The sequence below is a fragment of the Ranitomeya variabilis genome, chromosome 3 (genome assembly GCF_051348905.1).
Source record: "Ranitomeya variabilis isolate aRanVar5 chromosome 3, aRanVar5.hap1, whole genome shotgun sequence".
NCBI classification, from domain to species: domain Eukaryota; kingdom Metazoa; phylum Chordata; class Amphibia; order Anura; family Dendrobatidae; genus Ranitomeya; species Ranitomeya variabilis.
In genome coordinates, this window is record NC_135234.1 from 730,352,758 (window position 1) to 730,379,738 (window position 26,981).

Genomic DNA, 26,981 nt, shown 5'->3' on the forward strand with positions numbered 1-26,981 from the left:
TTGGGTTTTGTTAGGGAGTTATAAGGGTTATAAGTTGACCAGCAATTTCTCATTTTTACAACACCATTTTTTTAGGGACCACATCACATTTGAAGTCACTTTGAGGGGTTTATATGATAGAAAATACCTAAAAGTGACACCATTCTAAAAACTGCACCCCTCAAGGTGCTCAAAACCACATTTAAGAAGTTTATTAACCCTTCAGGTGCTTCACAGGACTTTTTGGAATGTTTAAAAAAAAATTACTTCAGATCCAATTTGTTTTATTTTACCAGTAGGCTGATATCCATATGTGGGTGTAAACCATTGTTTGGGCCCCCACCCAGCTCGGAAGAGAAGGAGTGCCGTTTGACTTTTTCAACGCATAATTGGCTGGAATTGAGATAGGATGTCATGTTGCGTTTGCAGAGCCCCTGATGTGCCTAAACAGTGGAAACCCCCCAATTCTAACCCCAACCCTAACCCAACACACCCCTAACCCTAATCTCAACCCTAACCACACCCCTAACCAACACACCCAACCCTAAATCTAACCACACTCCTAACCCTGACACACCCCTAACCCAACCACAAACGTAATCCAAACCCTAACCCCCAACCCTAACTTCAGCCCCAACCCTAACCCTAATGGGAAAATGGAAATACATGTTTTTTATTTTATTATTTTTCCCTAAGGGGGTGATGAAGGGGGGTTTGATTTACTATTTATAGCGGGCTTTTGTTAGGCAGCTGTCACATTTTGAGAGCTATAATTTTTCCATATTTTGGTCCACAGAGGCATGTGAGGTCTTGTTTTTTGCGGGACGAGTGGACGTTTTTATTGGTACCATTTTCGAGCACATGACATTTTTTGATCACTTTTTATTCCGATTTTTGTTAGGCAGAATGAACAAAAACCAGCAATTCCTGAATTTCTTTTGGGGGGCGTTTATTCCATTCTGCGTTTGGTAAAATAGATAAAGCAGTTTATTCTTCGGGTCAGTTCGATTACAGCGACACCTCATTTATATAATTTTTTTATGTTTTGGCGCTTTTATACAATAAAAAAATAATTGTTTTTGCATCGCTTTATTCTGAGAGCTATAACTTTTATTTTTTCTCTGATGATGCTGTATGGTGGCTCATTTTTTGTGGTACAAGATGACGTTTTCAGCGGTACCATGGTTTTTTTTTTTTATGATGTTCACTGAAGGGGTTAACTAGTGGGACAGTCTTATGGGTCGGGCCATTACGGACGTGACAATACTAAATATGTGTACTTTTATTTGTTTGTTATTTTATTTACATAAAGAAATGCATTAGAATAATTTTTTTCCTTTATTTAGGATTTTTTTTTTTTTTTTTTTTTTAAATTTTTTACAGTTTTTTTAACCAGGGGGGACATCACTATATATTGTCAGATCGCTGATCTGACACTGTGCACAGCAGTGTCAGATCAGCGATCTGACAGGCACCTCCCTGCAGGACCATCTTGGATCCGGGGGCCTGAAAGGAGGATGACGTAGGAGACCCTCTGAACAATGCGATCACATTGTGTTGTCCTGAGGGTCTCAGGGAAACACGTAGGGAGCCCCCTCCCTGCGCGGTGTTTCCCTATGCCGTCGGAACACTGCGATCACGTTTGATCGCAGTGTTCCGGGGGTTAATGTGCCGGGAGCGGTCCGTGACAGCTCCTGGCACATAGTGCCGGATGTCAGCTGTGATAATCAGCTGACACCCAGCTGTTATCGGCCACGCTCCCCCCGTGAGTGTGGCTGATCGCCCATGACGTACTATCCCGTCAAGGGTCAGATAGGCCCAGGTCACCTCAACGGGATAGTACGTCTAAGGTCACAGAGGGGTTAAGGGGTCAAAAAAAGAAATAAGTAATACATATTTTAACACGCCTGCATTGATAAAGCACAATCACATACCTTGAGGAAGTTTTGGCGACATGGTCTGTCCGATGGAGTAAATGCTGCCAGGTCTGGGAGGAGTCTGAAAAAGACTTGGTTGCTTTTGGTTGGAAGCAGAACTTTTGGACACCATCACAACATTAGGAGGCATGGTCGGACCACAACTGTTAAAGTAAATGTTACCAGTTGGTGCGAACGAGGAGCTTGTTGCTGGCATTAGCTGTATAACATTGTTTTCCCCTGTGCCATTAGACGTCCCAGAAATGGAATAAATGGTGCAGTCACCACTTAATGTATTGACGCTGGCATCATTTGACTGAGTCACCAGCTGAGTTTGATCTCCGGCAAGGGGCGAGTCTGTAAGATCGATGATGGCATTCTCCTGGGATGGAACGACTCTCATCAGATCTTGACTTTTCACTAGAGGCGATAATATAATAGCAGCATAATTCTCTTCATTTATACTTTTCACAGCGTCATGTATTTCTGGATCTTCGGGCAAACACTCTGTGCTGAAGTTAAGTGTTATATTGCTGGAATCGTCTAAAACTGTTTGACTGGTACTTGGCAGAGAACTACAGGGGGCTGAAGTCTCGGGTGCTGTGCTGCTTTGCCCAGGAGACGCTGAAAAATCAGTATTTTGCACTGGTTGCTCCTTTACAGCAGATGATATGGATTCAGATACATTTAATTGCAGGTTTGTTGCAACGTTACAGGAATTGTTCAAAGGACTTTGTTTTGAGTTCTTTGTTGCTCGATCATCCTTTTCCATTTGTGGAGACTTTGATGGAATTATTGGGTCATTTTTACTGGTTTCCAGTTGTGTTACATGTGAAGGAGTCCCACTGATGGTCACCTCATTACCATTCCTTATAATGGATTTATCTGCAACCGCTATGCTCGGTAGTGAATTATCCTCTGCCATGTGAGAACCACATGCTGCTTCTTCTTTAGAAGGAGACGTGTTCTGCACTTCAATATTTTGTGCGTCGAGCACCGCATCACCACCTGATAAATCTGTGCTCGTCTCCCCATCAGTAACCATTACAGCAGAGTTGCAGTGGCTGTCACCGGAGCTGTGATCTACTGAATTCGACTTTTCATTTGCACAACCTTGTTGGGAAGTACTGGGAAGGGGAGAAGTTTGGTCCATGGAGAATTTTTCATTATGTTGGCCCGCTAAGTTGTCGCTATCTTTTCCCTTTGAGCAGGCATCAATTTTCTTTGGAGATTGCGTAGGACCTGCTGTGAGAAACCTTTCAGTTAATATAAGATAAAGATGCAATATAAAACATAAAAAGCCCAAGATTCATCAAAGTGTTTTGGACAAAAATCAGGAGTAAAACACTTTAAAAGGAATCTGTCACCCATGGGACGCTTTTCAGCCATTACTATGGGCATACAGGTAATAGAATGGTTAGATTAGTCCTACCTATATGCCTCATAGATGCGGTCTAGTTGTGGAGAAATGGTTTTAATCTTTTATGTTAATGATATTTTCCAGGCTCCGGAGCATGCGGTGTCTACAAGAAATCTCTGCCTCCTGTCTTCATTATCTTACCACCCCCCTCCTATGCACGTCACATTGACCGGTGACGTACAGTTGTGGTGGTGGAATTCTGCACCTACACCCTACATTTGTGCAGTAATGGGTACCTTTTTCACCCTTCTTTGGGCAGTGTCTTCATCCTTCTGTGCAGGAAAGTCACTGAGCATAAGGCTATGTGCACACTTTACGGTGACATCTGCGGGTTCTCCTGCAGCGGATTTGATAAATCTGCAGGGCAAAACCGCTGCGGTTATCCCTGCAGATTTATCACGGTTTGTCTTCCAGTTTCCGCTGCGGGTTTACTCCTATAATATTGATGCTGCATATGCAGCAATATGCAGCATCAATAGTTATGTTAAAAATAATAAAAAATGGTTTATACTCCCCCTCTGACGTCCCGATCTCCTCGGCGCTGCACGCGGTGATCCGGTTCTAAAGATGCTGTGCGAGAAGGACCTTCGTGACGTCACGGTCATGTGACCGCGGCGTCATCAATATCATGTGACCACGACGTCACCGCAGGTCCTGCTCGCACAGCAACCCTGAGACCGGACAGCCGCGTGCAGCGCTGAGAGGTGAGTATATCATTGTTTTTTATTTTAATTCTTTTTTTTTTTTTTTACACTAATATGGTTCCCAGGGCCTGGAGGAGAGTCTCCTCTCCTCCACCCCGGGTACCATCTGAATATGATCCGCTTACTTCCCGCATCGTGGGCACAGCCCCATGCGGGAAGTTAGCGGATCAATGCATTCCTATGGGTGCAGAATCGCAGCGATTCTGCACAAAGAAGTGACATGCTGCGGGTTGTAAACCGCTGCGTTTCTGCACGGTTTTTCCCGCAGCATTTGCACAGCGGATTGCTGTTTCCATAGGGTTTACATGTAAACACAATGGAAACTGCTGCGGACCCGCAGCTGCAAAAACGCTGCGGACCCGCAGCTGCAAAAACGCTGCGGATCCGCGGTAAAATCCGCAAAGTGTGAACATGGCCTAAACATTGATGTGCCTGCGCAAAAGAACAATGAAGACAGTGCCTAGAGAAGGGTGGATAAGGCACCCATAACCACGAGAGTGGCTGGACTATGTACATCACAGAGCAGTGTGATGCCGACGGGAGGGGGGTGGTATGAAGAAGTCAGGAGGAAGATATTTCTTGTAGGCACCTCATGCCCTGGAGCCTGGAAATCATTAACATGAAAGTTTGAAACTATATGTCAGCAACCAGACCATAGCTATGAGGAATCTCAAGCTGCGGCGACGCCAGCATTTGAAGCCTGCCGCTGGGAGATCAATGGCTCCTTCTGGTAAATAAATCTTAAGGTTCCATATAGTTTTGTCTGTCTAGATAGCAAGACCAGTGTGAACAATGCCAGTCTTGATGAGGGGTCTTTTGCAGTCCTACATTCCTCTTAATGAATCAGGAGCGTTTGAAAAGTGGCGTGTGCCTGATCTCACTAAAGTGAGGGACTGGATGTCAATCTGCGCATGCGCTGGCACCATTCTCCTTAATACCACCGCCAGGAGATCACTGTGCGCAGCAGGGACACTGCTCCTGCCTCACACCGCCTGGAGATCAATGGCTTCTGCCTCACACTGCCGGGATACCTCCTCCTCCTAAGGCCCGCAGCATCACCCCACACCTGCAGCAGTGACCTTGCCTCCAATGAACCCTGCTACGCTGCTCTCACCCCCCATCCATTCCCCGGTAAGCTACATTCGGTCTACAAGACAAACAACCATTTTCCTCCCAAAAATTTTTGAGAAAAAAAGTGTGTCTCATAGCCTGAAAACTACATTAACTCTTTGCTCAGCACGCTCCTTGTGTTGTCTGCTCTGCAGTGTTGGACCTGCACATTACTATACAGTGGTGACAAGAGGGGATATCCTTTTATAAGTTGATGTCAATCAGTAAATTGCAAATAGTATTGATTTTCCATCATCTACGCAGTGAATGTGATCTAGGGAAATCTTTCACATTTTAATTTGCAACCTTTACTGTGCAGGAAGTGAGTCTAAGCCTCTTTCCCTTCAACTGCAAAATAAATGTAAAAGTTGTATTATATATGTACACACAGTATGCACATTACATGGCAATTATATTACAAAACCTGCACATAAACCACTCTAGCAATGTATTTTTGACACGACTTACACACCACCTACATATCGGATGTAAGCGGCACGTGCCACACACATTCTCACATAAGAGATGTTGCACAGAAGTCACTAACATAATAACAGGCTGCATACGTGCCATGCACATCGCGTGAATTAAGATCATTCTGCGTACACAAGCTGTGCAATGTCAGACACTAAAAACATGCTGAAAAGATGCATTTCATACATCAGAGTGTGTACTGTCACACTCCACACACGTTACTAATACAAGCCGGTCTAAGAAAGGTCGGTCTTCCCAATGAACTCCATGGTAGATACTAGAGTATTTACAACATATCTACCCCTATGTGATTCGTAGTGCCCAAATTGTGCAAAACAGACTCACCGCCATCCACGTCCAGCAATCTTTCCACAACATCTTGTTTTTTCCCTTTATCACTCACAGCCTTAGGATCGTTATTACTGGCTGAAGCGTCCCGGGACGATACTTTTGGAGCCTTGGATGTAACTGCAAAGCATTTATTAGACAAACTATTAAGTTAGTGAGACTCCAATAAAAGACAACTCCCTTTTTACATATGCTGAAAATTTAGAAGCAGGTGTAAAGCCATCAAGACATGCTGCACTTATGGCACGAACGGCTACTAGGAACACTTACCACATGCAAATAAATCATACAGCTCCTGGAAGTCGGGGTCCAATTCGGTTTGTGTTAAGATGTCATGGATGGCCTCCTCAGACATATGTATCTCCCCTCCCTGGAAGAATAAGCATTAGGTTTATAATACACCTTTTCGCTAGACCTCTATTCACAATAACTGCTCAATATGCCTGCGCTCGGTCCCGACTGATTCATTGCCTGGGCAATGTCTTGATAGGGCCATGTCTGAAACGCTAAATCCCAGCGGACTAATGACAGACTTGTGGTTTACGGTTAGGTTCCCTTTTAAAACAAAGGGCCCAATTCATCGAGTTCGGCAATTTTCTTGCTGGTCTTGTTGAGGGGTGTGTGGATTAATCAGAAAATTCCGATTCTTTAACCCCTTCACGACCTTCAACAGGAAGATCCGATGACGTAAACCTATGTAATGGCGATCACAGGAGCTGAACAGAGGCCAGATGGAGTCCAGAGTAAATCTGCTGCCTAATTGTATTCAGTGCCTCCCTCTGGGTTTTCATCTGAATTACATCACTTGGAGATTTAGATGGAACCCCAAAAGTGCTCAGCGTAGAGCGCAGGATAAATATGATCCCAAGCAATATATAAAATATACCCAATAAAAGCTTCAACTCAATCCACAAAAAAGCAAGTCCCCACTCTGTCATCTGTTAATGGAAATATAGGGGGCTTCCACGTTACTGGTAGTACAACGTCTCTGGAAAAGCTAAATGGCTCTTGGCGTTGGTACATTAGTAATAAGTGTTAAGTAAAATGAACTAGCCGCAGACCAGCAATACGCACCCTTTACAGGGGTAACCCAGCACCGCTGACTTCCATATTGGGAGGAGAGTGAAGCAGATGACGACACATGTACACATGTGATGGGCCGTGTGTGTGAGCAGCAGATGTTGTGCACCGCAGGACAACACCAGCCTCATTACCACTGGACACGACATATCTGTAGACGTGACGTCACCGGCCCCGTTCATCCCCTAATGCAGGAGTGAAGACGGATTACCCCTTTAAAAGAGAATAGATGCTAGCTATATTTACCTGGAGGCCAAGAATCTCATCAATGGAAGCATCTTGCTCAGCAATTGTTCCATCTGTCTGTTTTGAGCTCTGTGCAGCCGATTCACTTAGTAAGAGAAATAACAGTGTTAATTACAGCCATCGCCACATGGTTATATGAAAAGTCTAAATTATACTAACATATTAGACATTTTATAGGATTCAACTTAAAAAGGTTGTCCACTACATTGTACACTGCTCAAAAAAAATAAAGGCAACACTAAAATCCCACATCCTAGATATCACTGAATGAAAATATTCCAGTTGTAAATCTTTATTCATTATATAGTGGAAGGCGTGGAGAACGCCATCCTGGATGAGCTGCACTACCTGAGCCACTTGTGTGGGTTGTAGAGTCCATCTCCTGCTACGACGAGTGTGAAATCACAACCAACATTCAAAAGTGACCAAAACATCAGCCAGAAAGCATTGGTACTGAGATGTGGTCTGTGGTCCCTACCTGCAGAACCACTCCTTTATTGAGGGTGTCTTGATAATTTCCATCTGTTGTCTATCCCATTTGCACAACAGCGTGTGAAATTGATTGTCAGACAGTGTTGCTTCCTAAGTGGACAGTTTGATTTCACAGAAGTTTGGTTTACTTGGAGTTATATTCTGTTGCTTAAGTGTTCCCTTTATTTTTTTGAGCAGTGTAGAATGCGCTCATCGATTTAAACCTTGTAAATAAGTCTTTTTGTAAGTACCTTCCTCTGTCATATGTGCCTGTGAGCGGTGCTATCGCTGACCGATCAGTTCACATCACGTGACCCCGGCTGCAGCAACCGCTGAGGTCACGTAAACTTTCCTGGATTCCCCCAGGCGTGACCCCGTTGCACGCACCCCCATGATTGACTGTCACCACAAGTCACAGTGCCGTACCCAGCGCATGCTTTCCCTCTCTTCTCCGCCTTTATTTGCCGCAGGCACGAGAGACCCCAACAACAAATAAGACGCGGTATCTTTCTTACATGGCCGTGGCACCGCAGCCTGAGGTGAGACAAGGTGCTGGCAGTTACATCCCACGAGAGTGGAGCTCGGTGAGGAGAGGAAGCGGAGAGAAGCCCTGACTGTACCTCACCTCCCGCTGCTCCCCCAGTTCCCCGATCGTGTGATCCAGGGTGGGGAAAGCTCAGGAATGAAAACCTCTATCTTTTTTTTTTTTTCCCCTCTTTCACCTGTTGCAGGTTTCTCAAATACAATATCGCCATCCAGTATAAGTGAAGCTATAACATCTTGTAACATTTCACTGGGAATTTTCAAATACTTAATATTTCCACCATCTCGTGAAATAATTTCTTACTTTTTTTTTTTTTTTTTTACTCTTTCTTATCCACCTTCAATAACAAAAAAAAAAAAGAAGGACAAATCGTTTCTACACATACCATGACGACAAAGACTTGTGCATGACCAGGTGGTGATACAATAGCGTACAAGCTCATGTCTCAATATGGTTAAAACAAGTAAAGAGTGTGTAAAAGAAACTCCAATTCCACAAATTTCTGAAAAAGAAACCAAGTACTCAAAAAACAAACAAACAAAAAAACCACTCCAAAAGTCGACCACTCGACCCCTGGCTTCAGCCGCAGCTGAAGAATCTGGCTCTAGCAATGAAGAATCACAAAGTGACTCCCATTCAACAGATCCAGCTTCAATGTCCAGAAGGTTCCTTGAAAAAACCCTGGCACAAGTGATGAAACTCATTATGTAAGAATTGTCGGGGCTCAGATCTGACCTAAAACGCTCTACATGTTGGCACTATATAACGATTATCACCATTATTATTATTATTATAAAGCAGACAAGACTGAGTGGAGTCTCTGGAATACGACAATCAGGCCACAGATTGACTCTCGAAGAGGTCTCAGTCATTCTAATTAGACAAGAGAAATACCATAACTATCCTATGACAACGCACCGGTACAAACTTTCCAGGATATAGCGCCATCCACCCTAGCGAAGAGAAGGAAAATGAAACTGCTTCTGGATGCTTTACATGCAAATAAGAGGTCATACTGAAGGCTATTCCCTTTCGGTTGGCAAACCTAAAAGAGGGCAAATTTACACTCGCACTCCAGAAGAATTTCTAGGAACACCACCAGTGGGAGTTCCTTTCTGGATGCCCCTAGACGATAATTCCAGCTTCCCTCAGCTTCAGAGGACTGAGAAATGGTCGATGCAGGAGAAAGCGAACCCCCTCCACCCCAAAGTCGTAAAGAAAACATCAAGAAGCCCACCTCTAAAGACCAAGGTCAGTATTCTTTTCAATTTCACAAGTCCTTTTTTTTTTTTTCTCTCCAAGGAGGACCAGGAGTAGAGATGAGCAAACCCGAACAGTAAAGTTCGGCATCCATACCAAACACCTACTGTTTGGGCACGGACACCGAACAAAGACTTTATCTTTATGTTCGGGTTCGGCTGCCCAAACACCGGGTGTCTGTTGCACTGTCATGTGCATGACAGTGCTCCAAACATTGCTTCTAATCGGCAGTAAAATCATCACCGTCGGTCGGTCAGACAGCCGCGGTTCAAAAGACAGCGTGACAGCGCAGCTGTGATGGGAAGTATAAAGTTAACCTCCGTTCATTGTTGTCGGCTGATGGGACTACTGCTCCCATCAGACAACGCCTGCTGCCACTAATAACAGTAAGAGAAGGAGCGGCTGATGGGAGTGATCATCAGCCGGCACCTGCGCTGTAAATTAAATAAAAAAAAACAAAAACTGGAGCGAGTTCCCCTGTATTTTTGATAACCAGCCAGGAAAAAAATCACAGCTGGGGGCTGTCAGCTTCAGCCTGGTTGGTTATCAAGAATAGATGGGTCCCCACGCAAGATTTGGGGGCTGGCATTCTCAGACTGGTAAGGGGCCATGAATATTGCACCCCCCCCCCCCTAAAAATAGCAGTTCGCAGCCACCCAGAAAAGGAGCATCCATTAGAAGCGCATTCTGGTGCTTTGCCCGGCTCTTCCCACTTGCCCTGTAGATAGAAAGATCATCGTCGTGCCAGAATCATACAAGCCATCTCCTATACCTGTAGAGATAGGATTCCCCTGACCCGTGTCTCAACTGATGCTGACAGATCATATGACAAAATAAGTTGGCGCTTTTGCAAACACTCTAGAAAGGTTTGCGTTTCATTCTAGATTTATAAACGCCATACTCCCTCTACACCTTTCCTTCTGCGAAAATAAGCTTAAATGGCACCTTATCATAAAACTTTAACATGCAGAAAGGGATGCGTCATGGGCGTCCTCTCTTTTCATGCTGGTCATGGAAACATTAATACAAAAAAAATTACGGTGGACGGCGTATGGCGGTGGACGAAGCTTATACGAAAAAGTAGTTGTGATATCATTACATCCATGACTGTGGCCATAAAACGAGCCTTAGAAAAAGTCTTATCTCCTACTCCAACTCCTTCGGCACTTGCTCCTATGTCTACTATTCAGTAGTTCCTAGACCCAAACTACCTGGACCCATACAATCTAGGGTCCGACTTATAAAAATCACTTGATAACCACACTGTCCTTCAATAAACCAACGTTCCTACTCTCTTGGAAGAAGGAATTCGGTGTCTCTGTCTGATAATGAGGTTGACTCTGTTGTAATTCTCATGGTTTTTCTAGGTGCACACTCTTACAAGAAAATGTGTACAAAATCTTATCCAGTTGGTACAGGACCCCAGAACATCTGCATCATTTTGGATTATCAGAAACAAATCTATGCTGGAGATGTAAATCTTACAAAGGGACCCTTTCCCGCATTCTCTAGTTCTCTCCCGAAATAAGACCATATTGGATGGAGGTAGAGTCAATCCTGCGTCAAATAGGTCTAAGTAGTCACACTGTAAGCCCAACAGAAGTTTTACTGTCAAGCCCATAAAAACATTTATAATCTTCAAAAAAAAAAAAAAAACTACTAGCACTTCTACTGGACCTGCCAAACACCTAATCCCCTTGCACTGGAATCAATAAATGCATCCATTCTGAGTAAGGAGGCAAAAAAGTATTTGATATGCCGATTTGAGGAACTCACTAGTTGGGAATCTCATACCCATTGACAGTTCCTTAAGATATGGAATCTTTGGGCAAGTGAAACCCCCAAAGTAGATACCCAATGTATTTGCCCGATAGCCATTTCATAGGGTGATCTATCCGTTTTCACCTATAGCCCATAGTTATCAACTCCCAATATCTTATTGTATACCAATACACACCAGATCCTCTTCCAATCCCTCACCACACTTCAGATATCCCAGCCTGAATTAAGCTAATTTCTGACGAACCTATGATGTCTAGATACCAAGTTGTTATTCTGTTTTCGATGTATTTAGTGACATGATGTAAGATCATGTAATATTTCAAGCAAGTTTTGGTCACCGTGTTATATAAATATGTAAGGTTTTAAAAATAAAGAATTGTTAAATAATAATAGGTATTCAGAGTAGTGCACTGAATGTGTTGGGGGACACTCACTTGGTAGCAGGATTAAGGCACACAGGAATGATTTTCCACTTAAACCAGTCCATGCGGTTTATTATGCACTCATAAACCACTGTAAGCCATGTTATACATCACAGACCTAACATACAGTCCACTCTCAACTGCGGTTATGTCTGCACAGTTCATTAACAGACCCTCGTCAGTGCACACAGTCTCCCATGCTCTGGGTTACCAGCTTGGCTGCATTGCAGGCTTCACAGGCTGGCATCACATTGGTCCTGACTTCCAGGGAAACTGCCTTAATGGGACCACCGACCCGTACTATGACTTGCTTGACAAGCTCAAACTCTGTCAGTTCCAGACCCTCAGAAGGACGGAAGCTTACCCCAACACAGATGGCCATCACGGACTCTACAGGCACATGCCTCCTCCATGTGCCTTCCACCAAAACCTGTACACTTTCAGGACCATCCAACACAGAGACCATGTGACCAAAACCACAGTCTCATAATGTACTAGATGGTGGCCCGATTCTAACACATCGGGTATTCTAGAATATGTATGTAGTTTATTTATGAAGTTTTCAGAATAATGCAATTTATACACAGGATTCGGCCGGCCGAGCGCAACCAATTAGCGAAGCGTGGTTCAAATTCCGCACCAATGCGTGGGCAGACTGCACCTGTTGCTGATTGGTCACGCCCGGTTACGAACAATCAGTGAAGCCAGGGCCGGCTCCAGGTTTTTGAGGGCCCCGGGCAAAAGAGTCTCAGTGGGCCCCCCTCTAACACATACCACGATTCATGATGCACAGATATAGCAGAGAAATATAGAACAGCCACGTAGCATATCACACAGCCCACGTAGCATACAGCACAGCCACGTAGCATACAACACAGACCACATAGTATACAACGCAGCCATGTAGCATATAACACAGCGACGTAGCGTATAACAGCCGACGTAGCGTATAACAGCCCACGTAGCGTATAACAGCCCACGTAGCGTATAACAGCCCACGTAGCGTATAACAGCCCACGTAGCGTATAACAGCCCACGTAGCGTATAACAGCCCACGTAGCGTATAACAGCCCACGTAGCGTATAACAGCCCACGTAGCGTATAACAGCCCACGTAGCGTATAACAGCCCACGTAGCGTATAACAGCCCACGTAGCGTATAACAGCCCACGTAGCGTATAACAGCCCACGTAGCGTATAACAGCCCACGTAGCGTATAACAGCCCACGTAGCGTATAACAGCCCACGTAGCGTATAACAGCCCACGTAGCGTATAACAGCCCACGTAGCGTATAACAGCCCACGTAGCGTATAACAGCCCACGTAGCGTATAACAGCCCACGTAGCGTATAACAGCCCACGTAGCGTATAACAGCCCACGTAGCGTATAACAGCCCACGTAGCGTATAACAGCCCACGTAGCGTATAACAGCCCACGTAGCGTATAACAGCCCACGTAGCGTATAAACAGCCCACGTAGCGTATAACAGCCCACGTAGCGTATAACAGCCCACGTAGCGTATAACAGCCCACGTAGCATATAACAGCCCACGTAGCATGTAACAGCCCACGTAGCATATAACAGCCCACGTAGTAAATGGCACAGCCACGTAGTATATAGCACAGCCCACGTAGTATATTGCACATCCACGTAGTATATTGCACAGGCCACGTAGTATATAGCACAGGCCACGTAGTATATAACACAGCCACGTAGTATATAGCACAGCCACATAGTATATTGCCCAGCCACATAGTATATAGCACAGCCACGTAATATATTGCACATCCACGTAGTTTTAAGCACAGCCCACGTAGAATATAGCACAGCCCACGCAGTGTATAGCACAGCCCACGTAGTATATAGCACAGCCCACGTAGTATATAGCACAGCCCACGTAGTATATAGCACAGCCCACGTAGTATATAGCACAGCCCACGTAGTATATAGCACAGCCCACGTAGTATATAGCACAGCCCACGTAGTATATAGCCCAACCCACGTAGTATATAACAGCTCACATAGTATATAACACAGCCCACGTAGTATATAGCACAGCCACGTAGTATATAGCCCAACCCAAGTAGTATATAGCCCAACCCACGTAGTATATAGCCCAACCCATGTAGTATATAGCCCAACCCACGTAGTATATAGCCCAACCCATGTAGTATATAGCCCAACCCACGTAGCATATAGCCCAACCCACGTAGTATATATCCCAACCCACGTAGTATATAGCCTGTTATGGACTGGTAATTTAGGAGCGACATGAGACTAGCTCTGGGCAGGTGGTAAATATACAGACCGCAGTTCCTGATCTTAACACAACACTAGCAGTAGCCGTGGAATGTTCCTGTCACTCCCTGGACATCTCGTCACAGCCGGAGAACTAGCTACCCCTAAAGGTAGAAAACGGAAAGCTATCTTGCCTCAGAGAAAATCCCCAAAGGATAGGACAGCCGCCCACAAATATTGGCTGTGAGAGGAGAAGGAAATGACATACGTAGTATGAAACAAGATTAAGCAAAGGAGGCCAATTCTAGCTAGATAGACAGTAAGGAAAGAAACACTGTGCGGTCAGTAATAAAAACTAGAAAAAGTCCACCGCAGAGATATGCAAAAATCTCCACACCTGACTAAAGGTGTGGAGGGCAAAATCTGCAGCCCAGAGCTTCCAGCTTAGCCAAATAGATCCATATTGATAAGCTGGACAAATGAACAAAACATAAATGTGCTGAACAATAAGTCCACAACAAGTGGACTGCAAAAGGACAAGCAAGGACTTATCTTAGCTGAACGGGTCAGAGTGTCAGGGAAATCAAAGAGCCATGCCTCCAGGCAGGAACAATTGACATCTGGCATTGATTGAGGGATAAAGGAGACTAAAATAGCCGAGCAGAAAGAAGATCAGTGGAAGCAGCTGCTAATGCTAAATCCAAGAAGCAGCTATACCACTCAAAACCACAGGAGGGAGCCAAAGAGCAGAATTCACAACAGTACCCCCCCTTGAGGAGGGGTCACCGAACCCTCACCAGAGCCCCCAGGCCGATCAGGACGAGCCAAGTGAAAAGCATGAACCAAATCGTCAGCATGGACATCGGAGGCAACCACCCAAGAATTATCCTCCTCGCCATAACCCTTCCACTTGACAAGATACTGAAGCCTCCGCCTCGAAAAACGAGAATCCAAAATTTTTTCAACCACATATTCCAACTCCCCCTCAACCAACACCGGGGCAGGAGGATCAACAGAGGGAACCACAGGTACCACATATCTCCGCAACAACGATCTATGGAAAACATTGTGGATGGCAAAAGAGGCTGGAAGGGCCAAACGAAAAGACACTGGATTGATAATCTCAGAAATCTTATAAGGACCAATAAACCGAGGCTTGAACTTAGGGGAAGAAACCTTCATAGGAACATGAGAAGATAACCAGACTAAATCCCCCACACGAAGCCGAGGACCAACACACCGACGGCGGTTAGCAAAACGCTGAGCCTTTTCCTGAGACAACGTCAAATTGTCTACCACATGAGTCCAAATCTGCTGTAACCTGTCCATCACGGAATCCACACCAGGACAATCAGAAGGCTCAACCTGCCCTGAAGAAAAACGAGGATGGAAACCAAAATTACAAAAAAAAAGGCGAAACCAAAGTAGCCGAACTGGCCCGATTATATTAAGGGCAAACTCGGCCAACGGCAAGAAAGCCACCCAATCATCCTGATCAGCAGACACAAAGCATCTCAAATAGGTTTCCAAGGTTTGATTAGTTCGCTCAGTTTGGCCATTTGTCTGAGGATGGAACGCTGAAGAAAAAGACAAATTAATGCCCATCCTAGCACAAAAGGACCGCCAAAACCTGGAAACAAACTGGGAACCTCTGTCAGACACAATATTCTCCGGAATGCCATGCAAACGAACCACATGCTGAAAAAACAATGGAACCAAATCAGAGGAGGAAGGCAATTTAGGCAAAGGTACCAAATGGACCATTTTAGAGAACCGGTCACAAACCACCCAGATAACAGACATCCTCTGAGACACAGGAAGATCCGAAATAAAATCCATGGAAATATGCGTCCAGGGCCTCTCAGGGACAGGCAAAGGCAAAGGCAAAAGCAACCCACTAGCGCGGGAACAGCAAGGCTTAGCCCGGGCACAGGTCCCAAAAATTTCTGAAGGCTCTTCACAGATGTGGGTTGAACCCAGTCATGAATGGCTTGGACCTTAACAGAATCCATTCCTATAGACGAGGGAGAAAAAATAAACCCCAAAAAAGAGACCTTCTGGACCCCAAATAGGAACTTAGACCCCTTCACAAATAGAGCATTATCACGAAGGATCTGGAATACCATCCTGACCTGCTTCACGTGAGACTCCCAATCATTGGAAAAAATCAAAATATCATCCAAATACACAATCAAGAATTTATCAAGATAATTGCGAAAAATATCATGCATGAAGGACTGAAATACAGAAGGAGCATTAGAAAGCCCGAAAGGCATCACCAGGTATTCAAAGTGGCCTTCGGGCGTATTAAATGCGGTTTTCCATTCGTCACCCTGTTTAATACGAACAAGATTATACGCCCCTCGAAGGTCAATCTTGGTAAACCAACTAGCCCCCTTAATCCGAGCAAACAAATCAGAGAGCAAAGGTAAAGGGTATTGGAATTTGACCGTGATCTTATTAAGAAGGCGATAATCAATACAGGGTCTCAAGGAGCCATCCTTCTTGGCAACAAAAAAGAATCCTGCTCCCAATGGTGACGAAGACGGCCGAATATGCCTCTTCTCTAAAGACTCTTTAACATAGCTCCGCATAGCGGCATGCTCTGGCACAGACAGATTGAAGAGTCGGCCCTTAGGGAACTTACAGCCAGGAACCAAGTCGATAGCACAATCACAGTCCCTATGAGGAGGAAGGGAACTGGACTTGGGCTCATCAAATACATCCTGGAAATCTGACAAAAATTCAGGAACATCAGAAGAGGGGGGAAGAGGAAATTGACATTAAAGGAACGTCACTATGTACCCCTTGACAACCCCAACTAGTCACAGACATCGATTTCCAATCCAACACTGGATTGTGTACTTGTAACCATGGAAAACCCAGTACAACATCATGTAAATTATGCAACACCAGAAAACGACAATCTTCCTGATGTGCTGGAGCCATGCACATAGTCAGCCCAGTCAGTCCAATACTGAGGTTTATTCTTGGCCAACGGTGTAGCATTAATACCCCTCAAAGGAATAGGGCTCTGCAAAGGCTGCAAAGAAAAACCACAGCGCCTGGCGAAGTCTAAGTCCATTCAGTTCAGGGCAGCGCCTGAATCCACAAATGCCATGACAGAGAAAGATGACAATGAGCAAATCAGGGTCACAGACAGGAGAAACTTAGGCTGTACAGTACTGATGGTAACAGATCTAGCGACCCTCTTAATACGCTTAGGGCAATCAGAAATAGCATGAGCAGAATCACCACAGTAAAAACACAGCCCATTCTGACGTCTGTATCCCCTCTGTTCCGCTCTAGTCAGAATCCTATCACATTGCATAGGATCAGGACTCTGTTCAGAGGACGCTGCCATATGGTGCACCACTTTGCGCTCGCGCAGGCGCCTATCAATCTGAATGGCTAGGGACATAGATTCGCTCAAACCAACAGGCGTGGGGAACCCCACCATAACATCTTTAAGGGCTTCTGAAAGACCCTTTCTGAAAATTGCTGCCAGAGAGTCCTCATTCCATTTAGTGAGCACAGACCATTTTCTAAATTTCTGGCAGTACAATTCTGCCGCTTCCTGACCCTGACACAGGGCCAAAAGTGTTTTCTCAGCATGCTCTACAGAGTTAGGTTCGTCATACAGTAATCCGAGTGATTGAAAAAATGTATCTACATTAAGCAATGCCGGATCCCCTGACTCAAGGGAGAATGCCCAGTCCTGAGGGTCACCACGCAGCAGAGAAATAACTATTTTAACTTGCTGAGTGGGGTCACCAGAGGAACGGGGTTTCAGAGCAAAAAACAATTTGCAGTTATTTTTAAAGTTCAAAAACTTAGATCTATCCCCATAAAACAAATCTGGAGTAGGAATTCTAGGCTCTAAGGCTGGAATCTGAACAACATAATCTTGGATACTCTGAACTCTTGCAGCAAGCTGATCCACACGAGAAAACAAACCCTGAACATCCATGTCCGCGCCCAAATCCACCCAGAGATTAAGAGGAAGGAAAAAGACAAAACAGACTAAAGAAAAAAAAAAATGGCTCAGAACTCTTTTTCTTTTCCTTCTTTTGAGATGCATTCAACTCATCTTTGGCCAGTTGTACTGTTATGGACTGGTAATTTAGGAGCGACATGAGACTAGCTCTGGGCAGGTGGTAACTATACAGACCGCAGTTCCTGATCTTAACACAACACTAGCAGTAGCCGTGGAATGTTCCTGTCACTCCCTGGACATCTCGTCACAGCCGGAGAACTAGCTACCCCTAAAGGTAGAAAACGGAAAGCTATCTTGCCTCAGAGAAAATCCCCAAAGGATAGGACAGCCCCCCACAAATATTGGCTGTGAGAGGAGAAGGAAATGACATACGTAGTATGAAACAAGATTAAGCAAAGGAGGCCAATTCTAGCTAGATAGACAGTAAGGAAAGAAACACTGTGCGGTCAGTAATAAAAACTAGAAAAAGTCCACCGCAGAGATATGCAAAAATCTCCACACCTGACTAAAGGTGTGGAGGGCAAAATCTGCAGCCCAGAGCTTCCAGCTTAGCCAAATAGATCCATATTGATAAGCTGGACAAATGAACAAAACATAAATGTGCTGAACAATAAGTCCACAACAAGTGGACTGCAAAAGGAAAAGCAAGGACTTATCTTAGCTGAACGGGTCAGAGTGTCAGGGAAATCAAAGAGCCATGCCTCCAGGCAGGAACAATTGACATCTGGCATTGATTGAGGGATAAAGGAGACTAAAATAGCCGAGCAGAAAGATCAGTGGAAGCAGCTGCTAATGCTAAATCCAAGAAGCAGCTATACCACTCAAAACCACAGGAGGGAGCCCAAGAGCAGAATTCACAAAAGTGCTACTTACAACCACCGGAGGGAGCCCAAGAGCGGAATTCACAACAATAGCCCAACCCACGTAGTATATAGCAGAGAGACGTAGTTTATAACACCGCCCACGCAGTATATAACACAGCCCACGCAGTATATAGCAATGTGGGCACCATATCCCTGTTAAAAAAAAAAAAAAAAAAAAAAAAAAGAATTAAAATAAAAAATAGTTATATACGCACCTTCTGGCGGCCCTTGGATCCAGGCCAGGCATTTAGCGATGCTCCTCGCGACGCTCCGGTCCCAAGAATGCATTGCAGTCTTGCGAGATGATGACGTAGCGGTCTCGCGGGACCGCTACGTCATCATCTCGCGAGACCGCAATGCATTCTTGGGACCGGAGCGTTGCGAGGAGCGGGAAAGACGCCGGAAGGTGAGAATAATGATTTTTTACTTTTTTTAAAATTATTTTTAACATTAGATCTTTTTACTATTGATGCTGCATAGGCATCAATAGTAAAAAGTTGGTCACACAGGGTTAATAGCAGCGTTAACGGACTGCGTTACACCACGGCATAACGCAGCCATTAACCCTGTGTGAGCGCTGACTGGAGGGAGCACTGACGGAGAGTAGGAAGGTGCGAATTCGCGGCCGGACTGTGACTGCCGGCCGCGACCAGAGACGCTGGATTTCCGTGACAGACAAACAGACGGAAGTGACCCCTAGACGATTATATAGATAGATGAGACACACCCATTGATGGGAGGCGTGTGGTTAGCCAGACCCGCCCAGCTCTCCGACTAACCCTGCAAGCCCAGCCCCTTATACACTAAGCAAGGCTCATGGAACTACAAATCCCAGAGAAACATTCCAGGCTTACAGAGCAGAGGCCCTCCTCCTCCGCGACACATACTGGTCATTCACAACAAGGCCGGTCACTGTCTCACACCAGGAATAATCAACATAGCAGTGAGCTGAGTGTCTACTGTTGCCATTATATATGTAATATATATTACACACACAATCTTACCCTCCAAGAAACTTGTTGATATTCTCTGCCAGCTTCTCTTGAAGACTCTTATTGCTTAAAATCTTTTCCCTGGCGTTTTCAATCACCATTTGCTAAAAAGTAAAAATAAGCAGGTCACAAATGTGTGATAGGGGTTGTTCACAGGGCGGTATTTAATGAACATGCTTTATCCGTTTTAATAAAGAATGGCAAACAGATATAAAGATGGCTATATACCATAATGGATCATTTTACCAAGCTGCAAAAAGGAGATTTTTGTTTACTTACCGTAAAATCTTTTTCTCCGAGCCACTCATTGGGGGACACAGGACCATGGGTGTATGCTTGCTGCCACTAGGAGGACACTAAGTAGACAGAAAGATTAACTCCTCCTCTGCAGTATACACCCCTTCACTGGACACAATTTCAACCAGTTCGGTAGTAAAGCAGTAGGAGCATGAACAAAGACAACTATGTCAAAACCAAAGAAGTAACAACAAGCCGAAACAGGCTAACAGGGTGGGTGCTGTGTCCCCCAATGAGTGGCTCGGAGAAAAAGATTTTACGGTAAGTAAACAAAAATCTCCTTTTCTCCTACGCCTCATTGGGGGACACAGGACCATGGGACGTACAAAAGCAGTCCCTGGGTGGGGAGCAATATGCTAATACCCCATGTACCACTGGCTTACGGCTTAAGGAACTGCCGCTTGCAGAATGCGCCTGCCAAGAGCGGCGTCTGCAGAAGAGATAGAATGAATGTGGTAATGCTTGGTAAAAGTGTGCAAACTGGACCACGTCGCAGCCTTGCAGACCTGCTGTGCCGACGCCTGATGCCGAATGGCCCACGAGGCGCCCACCGACCGAGTGGAATGAGCCTTGATCCCAGCTGGGGTAGGCACACCTTTGACACGATAGGATTCTTGAATGGCTGACCGAATCCATTTTGCCAGAGTGGCTTTTGAAGCAGGAGAACCCCTCCTGGGCCCCTCTGGAAGTACGAACAGGACGTCTGACGTGCGAAAGGAAGCCGTCCTCGAGACGTACCGACGAAGAGCCCTCACTACATCAAGAGTGTGTAGAGCCTTTTCGATGCGATGAACAGGCGTCGGGCAGAACGAAGGTAGAACAATCTCCTCATTGAGGTGGAAAGAGGAGACGACCTTGGGCAAAAAGGTGGGAGAGGTCCGCAATACCGCCTTGTCCGGATGAAAAATTAGAAAGGGAGGGCGGCAGGATAGCGCAGCCAACTCCGAGACCCCTCTGATGGACGTGACGGCTACCAGGAAGACTACCTTCCAAGAAAGGAAGATTAAGGAAACGTCCTGCAGCAGTTCGAAGGGAGCCTCCTGAAGAGCTCCGAGAACTAAGTTGAGATCCCACGGATCCAAGGGTGACTTGTAGGGAGGCGCCACACGGGAGACTCCCTGGAAAAAAGTTTTCACCGGCAACCTATTGGCAATCTTCCGCTGGAAAAGAACTGACAATGCCGAAACCTGACCCTTTAGGGAGCTAAGGGCAAGTCCCGACTCTAGTCCGGACTGAAGAAACTCCAGTATGGAAGGAATAGAAAATACTAGAGGAGACCGTCCCTGTGCCTCGCACCATGAGAAAAAAATTCGCCAGGTACGGTGGTAACTACGCATGGAAACAGGTTTCCTAGCTCTGATCATGGTGGAGGACACCCTGGGAGAGAAACCCGCTTGGCCTAGAATCCAGGACTCAACAGCCAAGCCGTCAAAGACAGGGCCCTTGAGTTCTGGTGGTAAATTGGGCCCTGTGAAAGAAGATCCGCGCGATCCGGAAGACGCCAGGGGACGTCGGTTACCAGCTGAACCATTTCGGCGTACCATGCCCGACGCGGCCAGTCTGGCGCGACGAGAATCACTGGTACCCCCTCTGCCCTGATCTTTTTGATGACCCTCGGTAGTAGGGGGAGAGGAGGAAAAATGTACGGGAGGCGGAATTGGCGCCAAGGCAGGACCAGGGCGTCTACCCCGAGGGCCCGTGGGTCGAGGGACCGAGCAAGGAACTGAGGAACCTTGTTGTTCATCCTGGAAGCCATGAGATCCACATCCGGGGTCCCCCAGCGATGGCAAATCTGCTGGAAGACCTCCGGGTGAAGGGACCACTCTCCGGAGGCGATGCCCTGGCAGCTGAGGAAATCCGCCGCCCAATTTTCCACACCTGGAATGTGGATCGCCGAAATGGGCGAATGGTTCGACTCCGCCCAATGGAGGATGTGAGACACCTTGAGCATGGCCGTTCTGCTGCGGGTTCCGCCCTGACGGTTGATATATGCCACGGCCGTGGCGTTGTCGGACTGGATTCTGACTGGATGACCTGCCAGAAGTCGGTGAAACTGGTACAATGCTAGCCTGATAGCTCGAATCTCGAGGATATTGATGGCAAGGCGAGACTCTTGAGCGGACCACCGCCCCTGGGCTGTGTGATGGTTGAAGACCGCTCCCCAGCCCATGAGACTGGCATCGGTGGTCACCACCAGCCACCATACTGGGAGAAAGGACCTTCCCTGAGTTAGGGAGGACTTCAGCGTCCACCACTTGAGGGTCTTCCTGACCCGAGGGGACAGGATGAATCGGCGGTCGAGGGAGGACGGATTGCCGTCCCAAGCCGACAATAGTGCATGCTGCAGGGGACGGAGGTGAAACTGCGCAAATGGGACCGCTTCCATGGCCGCTACCATCTGCCCGAGAAATCGCATGCTGGCGCGAATGGAGTGGGATACTGGGCGAGAAAGACGCTGGGCTCCCTGCTGCAAGGCCAAAACCTTGTCTTGAGGGAGTATGACCAGACCGCGGGAAGTGTCCAGTATCATCCCCAGGAAGGAAATCTGTTGAGCCGGAATTGGAGAAGTTTTGTCGAAGTTTATCTTCCATCCCAGACGGGAAAGAGTATCCACCGTGAGAACGACGGACTCTTCGCACGCTGGGTAGGAAGGACCCTTTATCAGTAGGTCGTCCAAGTACGGTATTACCACCACTCCCCTGGAATGAAGAATGGCCATGGCAGCCGCCATGACCTTCGTGAAAACTCTGGGAGCGGTGGCGAGACCGAAGGGCAAGGCCACAAATTGGAAGTGTTCCCCGCAAAAGGCGAAGCGAAGGAACTGCTGATGCGGAGGGAAAATCGGTATGTGCAGGTAGGCATCCTTGATGTCTATGGATGCCAGGAATTCTCCCTTTTCCATAGACGCGACCACAGAACGGAGGGATTCCATCCTGAAGTGTCTGATTTTTATGAATCTGTTTAGTAGCTTCAGGTCTAGGATCGGACGAAGAGATCCGTCCTTCTTTGGGACCACGAACAGATTCGAATAGAAACCCTTGAATCTTTGTTCTAGGGGGACCGGAATGATGACTCCGTCCCTTTGTAGTGCCCGTATTGCCTGGAGAAACGCTGTGGCCTTTGACCTTTGAGGGCAAGATTGGAAGAAGCGTGTGTGGGGGGGGAGGAAAATTCTATTTTGTATCCGGTGGACACCAGTTCTCTGACCCACTCGTCGGAAACGACTGAGAGCCAGGTTTGATGGAACAAGAGTAGACGTCCGCCTACTTTGTCGGAGTCCACCGGATGATGCAAGGAGTCATTGGGCGGAGGATCCCTGGGATGCGGATCCCTTAGATCCGGGAGGTTTAGGCCTGGGTCTCCAGTTACGATTAGGTCTGTAAGAGACCTGGATGCCTCGGCCACCGCGCGAACCTCGTCCTGATGCGGGGGCAGAAGATGAGGAAGACCAGTTGGTATTGGGCCGAAAAGGCCGAAATGGAGGTTGCTGCTGGTACCGAAAGGGCCGGGTAGACTTTTGCTGGGGGAGAAATTTACTTTTCCCTCCGGTAGCATCCGAGATCATTTGGTCCAATTTTTCTCCAAATAACCGACCAGCCTGGTAAGGCAGGGCAGTTAGAGAACGTTTAGAAGCCGAATCTGCTCGCCAATCCCTGAGCCACAGGGCTCTCCTGATGGAGATTGCATTGGCGGCTGCCTGTGCAGCGCAATTAGCTGCGTCCATAGAGGCGTTGACTATGAAGTCTCCGGCCTGCACTATCTGGTTAACCAGGATGCTGGCTTCTGGAGGTAAATCACTGGCTTGGATGTTAGAGGAAAGAGTCTCGGTCCAAGAGACCATAGCCTTAGCCACCCAAGAGGCGGCGAAGGATGGGAAGAGAGACGCTCCTGTGGCCTCGAAGGCGGAACGAGCCAGATAATCAATCTGACGATCGAGCGTTTATCTGGGCGATCCCTATGTTTTTGTACAACCTCCTTGAAGTGAGGGTGAGTGACAAAAACCTTTTTAACCCGTTTAGTTTTTTTTGAAAGACACCGCGTGTTCGGGTTCCGATGCGGAGTCCTCAGTCACCTTCAGGGTCTGGTTTACCGCCTCAATGAGAGAGTCGAGAGACTCCTGGGAGGAGGGGGGGTCCTGAACGTAGGAAATGTCGGACTCATATTCAGAGTCATCCGATTTAGGAGAAGGGGACCGGGAAGCAGAGCTTGCGGGTACTGAAGGGCCCGCTAGCTGATGGTCAGGGGATGAAACGTGAACACTTTTTCTAGAGCCCCGGGTGGAAAGTGACCGGGTACGCCCCCTGCTGGTAGACGAATACATATCATCGTCTGAGTCCTCCATGGTCCGACCTGGAGGGGGGCCCCGGAGGGAGTCAATTGCCCTGGCTAGGGAAGTCACAGATCGTGACAGAGAGGCTGCCCACTCAGGAGGTCTAGGCTCTACCGGGTCGACGGCTGCGGCATCGGCGACGGTACCGGCGTCGGCAAGGGGAGGCTGCACAGAGGGCGAAACACAATCAGCACACAAAGGGTTAGTGTGGGCTCGGGGCAGTGCCGCATTGCAAGTGGCACATACAGTAAAAAACACTGTGTGCTTCTTGTTACCCTTCTTTGTCTCCTTGGATTGAGACATAGTGCCTTAGGGCCAGAGCGGGCAGTATATACAGAGAAAGGGTTAAGCTTTCTTGAAGTAGCTTACCCACGGTCCTATCTGTGTCCCCAGAGAGATAAGGCGTTCTTAGATAGCGTGGGCTCCGTGCAGGGAGAGAGGAAATATGGCTCCCGAGATGTGGAAGGCGCCTTTCGTCCCAGACGAGAAGCGCTGATGTAGGGGGGCGGAGCTACGGCCGGGGGAGGAGATTCTTCCACTGCGGCCTACTCCGGCTGAAGAAGCCGGGGACTAAATTTCTGGGCCCTGCCGACGATGAGCGGCGGCGGCCGCGACGGAACGCCGCCGAGCACCACCGACCCCCGGTCGGCGGTGCCTCTCCCTGGGGACCCGGACCGCATTGCTGCCGCTAAGGGGGAGCAGGGGGGAGTCCCCTGAAGGTACTTACAGCCGCCATGTCCCGGTTCTCACAGGTCTGTTGCTTCTGTGAGGAAGTGAACTCGATCCATGCACCCTGGATGGGGATGGAGAGGCCCCTGAATGTATCACGCTGCTGCAGCGGATGGGGGCTGCGGCACAACATCCCCTCCGGACTGCATTCTTCTCCAGAATTACATTGCTGTAATGCAGGGTCCTGGAGGGGGTTGGGGGAAATCGGAACCGAGAGGAACCGTTGCCCTGGCGCAAACTTTTCGTGCGCCATACGTCGCAGGAGAGGAACGGGGAGGTATACTCGCCGTGCTCGCCTGTTGTTGGTTCGGGGGAGAGCGGACCTTATGAAAAAAAGGACCCGTCGCCCCCTTCACACCGTTAAATAAAAAATTAAAAATTTACAGAAAATTAAAAAAATCAAAAATTAAAATAAAGGTGGGGTCTGGAAAAAAGACCCAAGTGCCTCCTAAGACACTAAGCAAGAACTGGTTGAAATTGTGTCCAGTGAAGGGGTGTATACTGCAGAGGAGGAGTTAATCTTTCTGTCTACTTAGTGTCCTCCTAGTGGCAGCAAGCATACACCCATGGTCCTGTGTCCCCCAATGAGGCGTAGGAGAAAAAGTTACATAATTTTTATTTAATCAAAGAAAATCATAAAATAAAAACTTTTTTTTTACGTGTCTAAGTTTTGTCCGATTCATTAGGTTTCAATAAATACTTGACACTAACAATTTCTATCTAAAGTTTGGTTCTTTTTGCATCTCTTTAGTGCAAAAAGTTGCACGGGTCACAAAATTGTGCAAACATTGCACCAAAAATACTGTAGTTATTCAAAAATACATTAAGAGGGAAACTGGAGTGGTGTTATGTCAATTTTTTTTCTGACTTTTTAAAGAGTTGCAATTGACGAGTCAGGCGAACACATCTGGAATTACTAATATCCGGTCACAAAGCAAAATTCTCCAACACAAGGGAGGGATTCCAAGCAAAATCTAAGAACCCGAACAAATTTTTGCATCTTTACGAATCCAGGATGGGACTGACTAAACCGTCAGTTTGGGGGAATCCAAATAGGTTGTAGCGCCACCCTAGGAACAATGATTCCCTGCAGCTGAAGGTTGTGGTTGGTTCAGAAGAATGCAAATGAGCGAGGTTGAGACTTTAGAGGGGACGAAAGAACCTTTTAGGGAGGCAAAGAAGCAAATTCGATTGTGTAACCCAAGTAACCACCTCCTTGACCCAAGTGTAGTCTACGTGAGCCATCCAAACCTCTTTAAAAAAGGAGAGGATACGTTCCCCCAGCCAAAAAAAGTGAGTTGAATTGAAGAAGATTTTCATAAAGTGGAAAGCCTTGCAGCGGAGAACCTTGTGACAGGTATGCCATAAAGTTTAGGTTTGAAAGAGTGGTGTCTAGAACGGGAGGAACAGGCAGACTTTCTGTTGCCCCCCCCCATGGGATGTCACGAAAGAAGCAAAGCGTCTGGGATTATCTAGAAAACGGAGATCGGCAATGATTTGGGGGCAGCAGAGCACTCTGGCTCCAAGTAGCATCCTTGATTATCTAAACGCTTCCTGCCTAAGAGCTTGCTACAGAGACTAGAAGCCCTGTAAGGACCTTTTAGACCCAGTCAGCAGACCAGGAACTAAGCCAAACGGCATGCCTAAAAGCCAAAGTTTTGTCACAGGCCTCCAACTGTGTTGATACGAGGGAACAGAATTTGATTTGTGTAGTAATCAAGAGAAAAGATAGAGAAGATTCTCGAGGGGGACACAGATGACAAACCCTGGTGAAGCTGT

The 26,981-nt window shown here is 46.8% G+C and overlaps 1 protein-coding gene across 2 annotated transcripts in view; it reads right to left on the reverse strand.

Annotated features, from left to right (window-relative positions):
- NPAT (nuclear protein, coactivator of histone transcription) overlaps positions 1-26,981 on the reverse strand; it is a 67,724-nt gene that overhangs the window by 14,382 nt on the left and 26,361 nt on the right. Inside the window, exons 9-13 of one of the 2 annotated variants that reach the window (XM_077298426.1) lie at positions 19,859-19,950; positions 7,278-7,362; positions 6,222-6,321; positions 5,949-6,071; positions 1,914-3,137 (exon numbers count right to left, since the gene is read on the reverse strand). In XM_077298426.1, the coding sequence (XP_077154541.1) occupies positions 1,914-3,137; positions 5,949-6,071; positions 6,222-6,321; positions 7,278-7,362; positions 19,859-19,950 (1,624 nt within the window). Of the gene's footprint in view, positions 1-1,913; positions 3,141-5,948; positions 6,072-6,221; positions 6,322-7,277; positions 7,363-19,858; positions 19,951-26,981 lie in introns of both variants that reach the window. The other variant, XM_077298424.1, reaches the window with a different exon arrangement.